This window comes from Sphaeramia orbicularis, chromosome 15, assembly GCF_902148855.1.
Source record: "Sphaeramia orbicularis chromosome 15, fSphaOr1.1, whole genome shotgun sequence".
Lineage (NCBI taxonomy): Eukaryota > Metazoa > Chordata > Actinopteri > Kurtiformes > Apogonidae > Sphaeramia > Sphaeramia orbicularis.
The window spans coordinates 45,932,189-45,944,381 of record NC_043971.1 but is presented as its reverse complement, the minus strand read 5'-3'; the positions used below and the strand labels follow the sequence as shown (position 1 = coordinate 45,944,381).

The following is a 12,193-nucleotide window of genomic DNA, read 5'->3' as shown; positions in this document are numbered from 1 at the left end:
CATCTGGGCTTTCAGGTTATCAGACCAGACTTTTATGATTATTGGGATCTGTTTTTTTTTTTATCTGTTACTTTGTTTCATTAATTTCCTAGTCACTTTAATCACATTTAACAAAATTTTGGTGGTGCTGTGCCACTGGCCTTGGAAAAAAATCCCTCATCAAAAAAAAAAAAAAAAAAAAATCAAACCAAAAGCAGGGGCAGGGGGAGGGGGAGGAGTAGCAGGAGGGTGTGTGTGTGTGTGTGCGTGTGTGTATGTATATATATATATATATATATATATATATATATATATATATATATATATATATATATATATATATATATATATGTATGTATATATACACACACGCACACACACACACATACACATGTAGTGTATTTTATAATATATAACCTAATTACTTATTTATTAATAATTATGATTTATTACTGTTACTACTTTATTATTTATTTCTACTAACATTAGTAATGTACAACTGCATGTTTTTCACTATTGTTTTTATAGTTGTTATTACTGTTTTCTTTCGTTTTGCAATATTTCTTATATGTGTACCTTTATTTCCTGAAGGCTCTGCCCAAAGGATCAATAAATCTATCTAATCTAATCTAAAGAGGGTGTTTGCTAATGTTTGTACTTTTGGTGTGTGTTTTGCACTGCAGGTTGTTTGAAGAAGCAGCCACTAAGCTGAACCTGGTGGGTCTGGTCGGTTTCCTGCAGCAGCTCCGGAAAGCTTCCCAGTGTCAGCTGTTCGACTCTGTTACAGAGACTGGAGACTATTCACTGGCAATGCCTGGTACAAACACACATTCACACAGTCAAATATACCCCTATATAAGTCACTACTGGTGGGTTGTTTCATGATTAAATAGGTGCTAGATAAGGAGCAAAGTGCAATGTTCAAGTTAAGCAAAAGAGATCAGTTAGAGAGACAGTGTAGAATTTGAATTAGAAGACTCTGACTCTTATGTTAGTTGTTGATAAGACTTAAGTTCAGCAGGTTACACCCTTATTGCATATACTGTACACTTGGCATGAGTAATGTTCCAGCAATGCACACTGGAAAAGAAAACATTACAGTTCAGTAATAACATTTCACACTAAGATTAAGGAACTAGCACTAATCTAACAATTAAAATCAAACATTAAATGATAATTTAACTTTCCTGGATTTCAAACAGCTGTTTCTCACAAGATCATCATTAAAACTCTCTTGCATGGTACTTTTTCCACCTCCACAGAGTTTTTTGTGTTCCCCTCTCCTCTCCTGTAGGGCTTTAGTCTTTTTGTATACATTTGAGGTGCTGAATAGCTTCCAGCTTTTGATGATTGGTTTAGTCAAATATTGCCATGATATTTAATAGAAACAGGTAGTTTAGAATTGTGCAGCCCTTATGCATTGTCATTTCTCTACTAGCTATTTCCTAGTGAAGTCACAACATTAAATATCATTATTTGTATCATCCTTTGTATGAATTGCCTTGGAACAATACTTATGCCACAATACTCTTTAAATATGTTTTATTATTATTATTATTATTATTATTATTATTATTATTATTATTATTATTATTATTATTATTATTATTATTATTATCATTATTATTATTATTATTACACTTATTACTTCATTATTACAAAAAAATATTTTTTGCAAGTTGTCCAAAAATGACATCTGTTTTTCTCAACCAGGTCAGGTTTTTTTGCTAATTTGATTTTGAAAAATTTGATCTTCTCACAAAATTGATTACATTTTTGTGACTTTATCAGTTGATTTTTTATATAGTTCTCACCCAAAATAGGTTTTAAGAGAAAAAAAATCATTTTCTAACAGGATTCCTGTTAGATACAATGGTGTATTCACCGCAGATGTAGCAGAATACGTCAGGCTTATTTTTGCAAGATCTTCTAGTTGAAGTCATTTCATTCACCTGTAATATTAAAAAAAACATTAATCATAAATTGGCAAAAGTAAAAGCTTCAGAACTCGTTTATTGCAAGAAATATGAAAGAATTTTGTATCATATGATGTGAAAATGCCCATAAATGTAAGCAAAAATGTTAAAAAGCCAATATGTAGCATAGTTCAGAAAGTTGACCTGATTGAGCAAAATTAATGTGATTTTTGGATTCAGCACACCAAAATTATCCTAAATCAGCTCAAAAAACTTAAACAATGAATTTGTTGTTGACCAGTGTTATTATTAACATATATATATATATATATATATATATATGTATATATGTATATATATATGTATATATGTATATATATATATATATATGTATATATATATATATATATATATATATATATATATATATATATATATATATATATATATATATATATGTATATATATATATATATATATACATATTATTATTATTATTATTATTATTTTATTTTTTTTTAAATTAGAACACATTTATATTTATGTGTGTATATTATTATTGACTTTTGTTTTTGGCTCTTACTACCCTATTGCATACATTACCCACATATACCCACTGTCAGTACTATATTATTACCTACTTTATACACACAGAACTACTTATCTCTTTATTATCGAAGTGTTAGTATGTTATTACTGAGTAGTATGTTATGTGAATTGCTATCCAATTTATTTTTTTAATACTAGTGGTTAATTATAAATTTGATCAGAGATCAAAGATGTAAATAATATGTGATGGTGTCTGCTCTGTGTTTTTGTAGGTGAGGCCAAGTCAACACAGGACCGCCGTAGCGCTCTTCATCTCTTCCGTCTGGGCGAGGCCATGCTTCGTATCGTCAGAAACAAGAACCGACCATTGCTCCACATGATGAGGGCCTGGAGTGTAGTGGCACCTCACCTGGTAGAGGTACAGAACTACAGCCTTGGAACCGTTGATAGTTACTATATTACAAAGTGTGTGTATTTAGACCCATAACTGAAAGCCTTGATGTAAAGTCGGTTGAATTTTGGCAGCGTTTAAGTTTTATTTTTCATCTGCCCCTATAATGGATGTTTCCAGAGGCATCATGTTTAATGTTTTCCCATATCATCTGTCTGTCCCATTGTTGTGAACACAATAAAATCAGGAACACTGTATTGGCATGTTTTCAAACAAGGGCAGTTGATTACAATTTGGTGGTCAAACTCCAGTACCCAGGAAACTAAGTGCTTAATGCTACAATTTTAATAATTTTTGACTAATTTCATATCTGCCAATTCTTACTAAAATATCTAATATAAAAACAGTTGCTGAACAGGTTCACAAACATCTTACTAACAATAACGTTTATGAACAGATTCAGGCTTTTGTCCATCACACAACATAGAAACTGCCTTGTCAAAGTTACAGATGACGTACTCATGTGTGTCTTTGGGCTTTTAACCATACTCATCTTCCAAGACCTGAGCACTGCTTTAGACATTATTTATCAAAGCATCCTTGACTGTTTAGCTAGAGTGTTTTGAAAGGCACCCATTAGGGTGGTCCTTATATGGGATCAAAAATTTTTTTTTTGGAAATGTTCGACTCTCACCCCCTAAATTTGTTAGCATGCCAATAAAAACAAACTGCAAAATTTCAGATTGTTTTGAAAATATCTGGGGGTAGCTCAAGGCCTTTGAATATTTCCAAAATCGTTAAATATTGCATAAATTTCACTGTTCTTACAAACGCATGCCACATTACAAAATGGAATGCAGCATTGCTTTTATTAACACCCACACATTAACTACATGTGCACAACTACACAATATATCCATAAAAAGGAACAAACAAGCCAAAAAAGTTCATGCATGTATTCACAAAAGATCATAGAACTCAAGTCAGAATTATCGTTTTGTCTTCAGTTGAGTGATCGTAACTGTTGTCACATGTATATTACAAGTATGTTACAAAATAGCAAGAAACAAATGAATAAAAATAGTGTCCTGCATTCATGACTGAATATTGAACTGAAAGATGCATGATAGGGCGGTGGTGCAGTGGTTAGCACTCGTGCCTCACAGCAAGAAGGTCCTGGGTTCGATTGCAACACCAGTCGACAGGGGGTGGGACCTTTCTGTGTGGAGTTTGCATGTTGTCTGCGTGGGTTCTCTCCGGGTACTCCGGCTTCCTCCCACCATCCAAAGACATGCACTGATAGGTTAATTGGTTAATCTAAATTGCCCATAGGTGTGAATGTGAGAGTGATTGTTTGTCTCTATATGTTCAGCCCTGCGATGAACTGGCAACTTGTCCAGGGTGTACCCCGCCTTCGCCCCTATGTAGCTGGGATAGGCTCCAAGCGACCCCCATGACCCTAGTGAGGATAAAGCGGGTTCAGAAAATGAATGAATGAATGAAGATGCATGATGATAATGTTGATTAACAACTACTGTCACTCTGGAGCACTGAGCAGCGTGGCCTTTCTTGCATCGGAGTATTGTCTGTGCTTCACTCAGATTGATATGTTTTTGCTGTCAACGACATACCACTACTAAAACATTAAACAGTGATTCCACACAAATTGTGCACAACAGCACCTTTTGGGGGAAACCCAAAATTAGGAGATGAGGTCAGCAAATCCAAGTAATATGGACATTTTAAGCTTTATCTAGTGATGTGCTGACTGGGTAAAACCACCACATGTAGTTACTAACAGTCAGAATACGTAATGCCTAGAGCTACATGATCAAATGAACCAATTTCAGCCATAAATTGTTAAACAGCATGCCAGAAGCCTGGCACACAATGCAGCATATGACAAGCGAAAAATACCGAATATGGTTAACTGTGTTATATTTTAAACTTCTTGAGCAACCTCTAAATATTGGTTAATGTTCCTAAAATTTTGCCAGAATTTTTTTTTTATTTATCCTAACAAATTGGTGGGGTGAGAGCATGAACATTTGAAAGTTGAAAAATAAGGACCACCCGAGCACCCATAAATAAAATGCGTTATTATTTATGACTTAAATAAACACATTTTTGGCCGTGACACATAGCTCATAGCTGACATTGTATATAAAATATGATGACAATTTCTCTTCTCTCAGGCGTCATGTCACAAAGAACGCAATGTTTCCCAGAAGGCCGTTTCCTTTATCCACGACGTTCTCACAGAGGTGCTGACAAGCTGGGCGGAGCTTCCCCACTTCCACTTCAATGAGGCGCTGTTCAGGCCCTTTGAGCACATCATGCAACTGGAGCTCTGTGATGAGGATGTACAGGACCAGGTAGTGATACCTGAGGGGATACTAGGCTGAGTCTTGTAACATGAAAGAGTACAAGCCCCTAATGAAGCCAACTGCAATCATTATTGAGGGATTTAGCCATGTCTTGCCCAGTGTGTAGAGGTCTTTAGCTGGTCATGTCATTCTTAAAAATAATGCTAGTGTTACCTTGTCTCTCATGATATGCTTTCATTGAATTTCACACACAACACTGGTGCTTGTCAACTCAAGGTTTGTTATTATGTGATTCCACTGAAAATGTATATTTTGATGAATATTGTGTCTAATATGTGTGAACAGAGCTTATGAATGATATTTTTTGATATTTACATTTATAACACTTGAGAGGTATGTTGACCGCAAATAATTACATTCTGGTACCTGACCTTTAAAAATTAATTGAATGCTATCTTAAAGTCAGTATGTAAATGGAATTTTTCTTCTTTTTATTAGTATAATACCCCTGCGCCTCTATCCATCCATTCCTCTGAGATTTTTGTCCAACAGATTTCTCGGACACTATTCACTCGATTCTTTTCAAATTTCACACATATGTTCTTTACATATGCCTTTCTCCAATTTTTTTTTTCTCTTTTTTTTTTTTTTACAAATTTTTGAAAAGATTGAAAGTTAAGACTTAAAATGAATCCCTGGGTAGGCAGGGTATCAGTGACAGGAGGGGCAAAGTGTTGTGCCACCAGGTGGGGATATTAGTAAGCTCTGCTTCCTTTTTCACTTGTTTACTTTTGTAGTTTTTTTTTTAATGAAACCCAAATGAACATACAGCTTATACTTTATCATCAGCAGTTAGCTTTGTGCTCTATGTTATCCTAGGATGAACAGGAGGCATCACATTAAACACTTTTACAAGATGCCAGATTACCAGTCTGTTACCACCTGTGATATGAACCCGTTTCTTCTGTGCAGGTGATAACGTCAATAGGTGAGCTGGTTGAGATGTGTTCTCCTCAGATCCTTTCAGGATGGAGGCCTCTATTTAGTGCTCTGAGGACTGTGCACAGCAGTAAAACTGACACTAAAGACTACTTGTTGGGAGAGTACTCCATGGGTACGCTTAACAGTCCAGCATCAGCCGTCTATTAAAATACATTGTGAATTTTATCATCTGCCATGAAACGCTCTGATCATTATTCTTTGGCCCTTTTCATTCCTCTTTTCCCACAGGGAAGTCCCAGGCTCCGGTGTTTGACGTCTTTGAGGCTTTCATCAACACTGATAACATCCAGGTTTTTGCCAATGCTGCCACCGACTACATCATGTGTCTAATGAAGTTTGTGAAAGGGTTAGGTGTGTCTCACTGTTTTTCATTTCAACATAGTATTTTTATGAGTATTTCCTAATTAGGTTTCTTTTTAATGTTATCTGTTCATGAGATGAGGGAAGCGATTTCTGTCTACTTGATAATATTTCAGCAAATTTCACTGAGGACTAAAATACAGATTAGAGCAGCCTTATAGAACCCCTTCTTCCTATACATATTTTTATACCCCTGCCCGCCCCAGAGGGCAGGGGTCTATAGATATACCAGGAATTCCGTCCGTCCTTCTGTCCGTCCATTCCATCAAGATTTTTGTCCATTCCATTTCTCGGACACAATTCACCCAATTCTTTTCAAATTTCATGTACTTGTTCTTTTCCACTAGGAGAGGTGCAGTGTGCAGTTTGATGGCGAAATTAAAATTTTGTGAATTTTTTTTTTTTTTTTTTTAATTGTTTTTTACAAATTTCTGACATTTTCAACTTACAATTTTTGTCCAATATCTTTCCACCTAATTCTACTCCCTTTATGCATTTCTCTGCAGGAGAAGTGGATTATAAGGAGATTGGAGACTGTGTTCACGTGTCTGGTTACAGCTCCACAGACCTTTGTCTGCCTGCACTTGATTACCTCCGCAAATGTTCACAGGTAGGTCCACTTAATGTTACTGGCTGAACCCCTTTTATAACTATCCAGTCACTACAAGATCCCATTCAGAGATCAATCCATCAATACTACTTATTATTCACAGTATAGACCAACAAATAATTTGTTGTGTCTAATTTCATTTGAGGATATCTGACAATTTGTAATGGCATTTTTAGTTAATTTGTCAGCAGACTAGTATCCAGAATTTTCCTGTTGACTGTCACTACAGGTGATTAAATTTTGTCCATTTCAAGTTAATAGTCAAGGTCAGTTCTTTTATGTAGTATGAATTTATGAATGAATTTATGAATTTAGCCAGCTTCAAATGGAACACAACTACCTGACTTAAAGGAGTGATATTTAGCTTTTTTTGAAATGGAATTATGCATTTTAAAACATTTCCCTGTGGTCTACATAAACTGTAAATGCTATGCTTGGGTCTGAATTTTTCATTAATTAAACTCCACAGACCCATCTTCAAGCCTATTTCCGAGTAATGACATCAGAAAGGTTGTTTTGAGCGCTGACCCTTTAAATGTACATGAGCCACTTCATGCCCCACCCCCTCCAGGTTGTTGGCTGTGCTGCTCAGTCCCGTTCAACCAACAACTGAACATTGTAGGTAATCAGTTCGAAGTTTGGACATATTTTCAGTATGGACTACAACCGCTGCTTCTGACAAACAATTATAGTGTACTCTGAGAAATGTTCGACGGAAGTCTGGACCTTATATGTGCAAATGTCGTGATGTAGTTATATACATAACAAATTAAGCAGGAATTGAAACGGGTTGTTAGAAATTCACTCAATTTTGGCCAAAATGAATATAAAGATAGCTTTGCAGCGCTTAGAGGGTTCAAATTCAAACTGTCGGAACTATTAGGGTCCTCAAATACACAGATAAATGTACCAAAGACTAATAAAAGTGGGTTTAGCTAAATATGACCCCTTTAAAGTTAGAACTAGTGCTGTCAAACGATTACAGTTTTTAGTCAGATTAGTTTGTGGATTAATTTTGATTAATCATGATTAAATATGATTCATTTTTAACCTCTTCCAGTTCTGTTTCATTTTGCATGAGCAAACAGACTCAAGAAAGAAGGGAATGCACTTAACATGTTTAGTAAAGACCTTCAACAGTTTCAACAAAACAACTTGAAACAACTATTCCATCTTGGGTTTTTTGTACTCAAATTTCCATCCAGAGGGCCAATGTGCCGTTTAGCATCTTCCATCTTTATGGGTTGGTTCTGCTGTCTGTCACTACCAGATCAACTGCTCATTTGCTAATATGCGACTTGGACAAACTGCCTGAAATGTGTTGGCAGAGACATTCAGAGTCATTCTGAGTTGCAGATGGGTTAATTGCTTTCAAATTTTTAATCAGATTAATCATAATCACACGTTAATTTTGACAGCCCTAGTTAGAACATAAGTAACTTTGCAACTTTATAGAGCTGTGTGCTAAGCTACTTTGTTCAAGTCCAAATTAAACTAAATTAACAGTGTTTTGAATACAACTTAAATTTGCTATTTATTTAGCACTAGTTACCAAAGAGTGGAAGTGAGTCCTATCGTGTATAACAAACAGTGCTTTTGCTGTGGCCTTTCCACAGAAAAACAAAGATTACAGTAGATTAGATCTCAAGACATTCCCAGCCAATGTTCTTTTTTGAATCCATGTACATATGTTGTGTTTTGATGTAGCATTTTAGTAAAGTTATAATCGTATGTTATGGGTCGCATGTAGTGTTTTAATTCTAAGTGTCATTACTTAAGCGCTTTTTATTGAGAAAAAACAAAACAAACTGTCTATGAATTCAGAAATGCCTGAACAACAGCATTGAAAATATAAAAACAAAAATTTTGCACATATCTAATGCAAATATCCTTTTGTCTGTTTGAAGTCATTGTATTTGCGGGTATTTCTTGTCTTTCCTTCCTGTGACTTAATGAAGCCTGAATATTCCATTTGATTAACAGCTGCTGTCAAAGATCTACAAGATGTCATCCAAGCCAGTTTTCCTTGGGGCGCGGCTTGCCAGCCTGCCGATGAGATCCCAGGAGCGCTCCATCAGCAGCGAGGATGGGATGGACTGTGTGCTGCAGGAGTTTGACGATGACACCGGTAAAGACAGATTACTGACCCCTGGTTCATCTCTTTCTCCTTCTCCTTTCCTCTCCTTTCCATAACCAGACAGTGTCTTTTTTTTTACCCACAGGTCTGATCCAGGTGTGGATTTTGTTACTGGAGCAGCTGACAGCAGCCGTTTCAAACTGTCCTCGCCAACATCAGCCTCCGACCCTGGAGCTGTTGTTCACTCTGCTCAGAGAGGTTACCACTATACCAGGTAACACACATTCACTGTCCAGCATTTACACTGAAATGGACTGGATTGACTGATCGTATTATTTTTTCTCCTGGAGCTATAACTTAGTTTGCACTTGTGCTAAGAAGAAAGGCAGAGAACAGAGTGCATGTGATAGAAGGAGAGAAGGTTCTCAGCTTTTGATATTTCAATTGAAATACCAGAGGAAGGGGCACGTTATTTTTAAGTTGCTGACAGACAGTAAAGTCAACCTGCAGTTTCTTACAGTTTCTGTTCTGTTCCAGGTCCAGGTTTCGCCATCTTCTCCGTCATCCAGCTGCTCCTTCCTGTCATGTCACTGTGGCTGCAGCGTAGCCATGGTGACCACTCCTACTGGGATGTGGCAGCGGCCAACTTCAAACATGCCATTGGCCTATCCTGTGAACTGGTTGTGGAACATGTCAACAGTTTCATACACTCAGGTAAGACAGTAATGTTGTCTTTATCATCTTCATGGAGGCTGAAACCCATGTAAGAAATAAGAAAATCTTGTTGAATACAGTTTATAAAGTAAATAATTAAACAAGACAGTGGGTTTACATACACCTATGTAGAAGTGCAGTCATAACCTAGTGTGAATGGAGGTTCAAATTGAGTATGTACTAGTATTTTAAACGTCGCAGCAGCAGATGTAGTTTCAACATAGGCATATGTTCCAACTTGCACATATCCCTTAGTGGTGTGAAGTTAAAGTATGAGTGGGCAAGATGCCTTGTTTCTGTTTCTGTTCCTAATTTGGGGAAACTTCCCTAATGCAACAAAGTACATTTACTCAACATTATTTTGATGGTTGGATTATGTTACACCATAAAATCCTTTAACAGTACTAATACTAAAAATTCAGTACTAATGCTATTATAGTAATCATAATAATAATAACGTACAGATATAGGTCTTACTGCTCCCTCTTTTTTTGTACATGAATATTTTTATGGAAAAATCTGTGTTTCTTTCCTCCATATCATATGACAATGACTGATAAGTGGGCTTAATTTTTGTCATGCCGTGTCAAAGGCAATATATTTCAGCAGGAATAAAGGCAAAGAAAGATGGAGAAGCTGGAAGAAGGAAAAATAAGAATATGCTGATGGTGACAAGAAAAGAAAAGAGATTAAATAAAGATAAAAATGCATGTGATGAAGGTTGATTGTGTAGCGGTGTAAAGTGAAACCTGACTGATGTTTCGTTGTTCCATCATCCTCCTCTTTACTCTAATTACTTTGTGGTCACATCTGTCCTATCTGACACACTTTATTTTGTTGTGGTGTGTTTGTGTTTTTTGTGTTTTTTCTTTGTGTTCCTCACAGATATTGGTTATGAGTCCCTGATAAACCTGATGTTGAAGGATCTGTTCAAGCTGCTGGTGGCCTGTGTGTCTGAACCTGCAGAGACCATCTCCAGAGTGGGCTGCTCCTGCATCAGGTTACACATGCATGCACGCACGCACACACACACACATCTATTTCTCTACAAGGACGTGACTGTGATTCTAAAAGTTAGAACTATATTCCAAAACAGCCAGTCACATTGATTTTATGTGTTGCAAAGTTCAGCTACACTTGTTGCTACACTTAAAGATCACTTGTTTTTGGTCGGATTTGGTCTAATTACTCTTGGTTTTATTGTGATAAAATACAGAAACTTAATATGTTATATGTGATGTTTTGTGTTTTTAGAAATAGCATGTCCAAGAATATCTCTATTTATTTATTTTTTACTGTTCTCCCATAATCATATTTTGGTCTAAAGTTATTCCGATTGTTATTTGCCAATGTAGAACTTAAAAATGACTTTCATCTTAGTGCTACATGCTGAACATTAGGTGGATTTAAAGTGCCAAGATGACACATTAGGGCTACAATGACTTCTGAAGCATCATAAGAAGTGATATGTGTGCAGACAAATTTTTCTCTTTTTGCAGACTATTTTTTTCTTTTTTCATCTCACAGGTATGTGCTGGTGACAGTGGGTCCAGTGTTTACAGAAGAGATGTGGAGGTTAGCCTGCTGTGCTCTACAGGATGCTTTCTCTGCTACATTAGAACCTGTCAAGGTAAACATTCCCACAAAAATACACAGAATTGTGTACAGGCACAAAGTGTTTTTTTGCATGAGGTGAGTGTAATGGGAGCTAATACACCCACACATCAGCAGGCAGGAGGGAAATGCACATAGAAAATGAACACATACAGTATAGAAAGTGTCTCACTATTACTTGACTGGCCAGTCCACTGTAGTAAAACCCCATAATCCATCGCCAGTCTGAAGCTGCTGGTTGGAACAGAAGTAATCTAAAAGCCTTTGCCGTTAATACTGTCAACATGCTGACACTCTGTGTTAAGGCTGATAACCCCAGTTAACCTCACATGCAGCCAGAGTGCAGCAGCTGTTTGTCTCCTCACTGCGTCATCTCTCATCTGTCTATTAACTGATTGGAGTGGAAGGACAAAAGAGAGAAAATGCTGCTTCATAGCTTTTATCTAACCCAGATCCTTTTTGTCAACAAAGGTGACGCCTTAGTTTTGCTCTGTCATGCTGGTATGGCACTGGTATTTTTTCACTCCCAGTTAGAGCCTGACCGATACGGGATTTTTGGGGCTGATACCGATATTGGGGTATAAAAAAAGCCGATATCCGATACATCGGCTGATAATCTAAATATTGGCCGATAACACTACATCGGCCAGTACA

General features: G+C 36.5%; 1 protein-coding gene across 2 annotated transcripts in view; it reads left to right on the top strand.

Moving 5' to 3' along the window:
• Nucleotides 1-12,193, top strand: part of arfgef3 (ARFGEF family member 3) — an 86,715-nt gene that overhangs the window by 53,900 nt on the left and 20,622 nt on the right. For both annotated transcript variants that reach the window (XM_030155312.1, XM_030155311.1), the window contains exons 23-33: nt 663-796; nt 2,717-2,862; nt 5,031-5,210; nt 6,135-6,276; nt 6,393-6,515; nt 7,031-7,134; nt 9,118-9,262; nt 9,357-9,485; nt 9,749-9,925; nt 10,811-10,925; nt 11,453-11,555. In XM_030155312.1, coding sequence (XP_030011172.1) covers nt 663-796; nt 2,717-2,862; nt 5,031-5,210; nt 6,135-6,276; nt 6,393-6,515; nt 7,031-7,134; nt 9,118-9,262; nt 9,357-9,485; nt 9,749-9,925; nt 10,811-10,925; nt 11,453-11,555 — 1,498 coding nt within the window. The remainder of the gene's footprint in view (nt 1-662; nt 797-2,716; nt 2,863-5,030; nt 5,211-6,134; nt 6,277-6,392; nt 6,516-7,030; nt 7,135-9,117; nt 9,263-9,356; nt 9,486-9,748; nt 9,926-10,810; nt 10,926-11,452; nt 11,556-12,193) is intronic.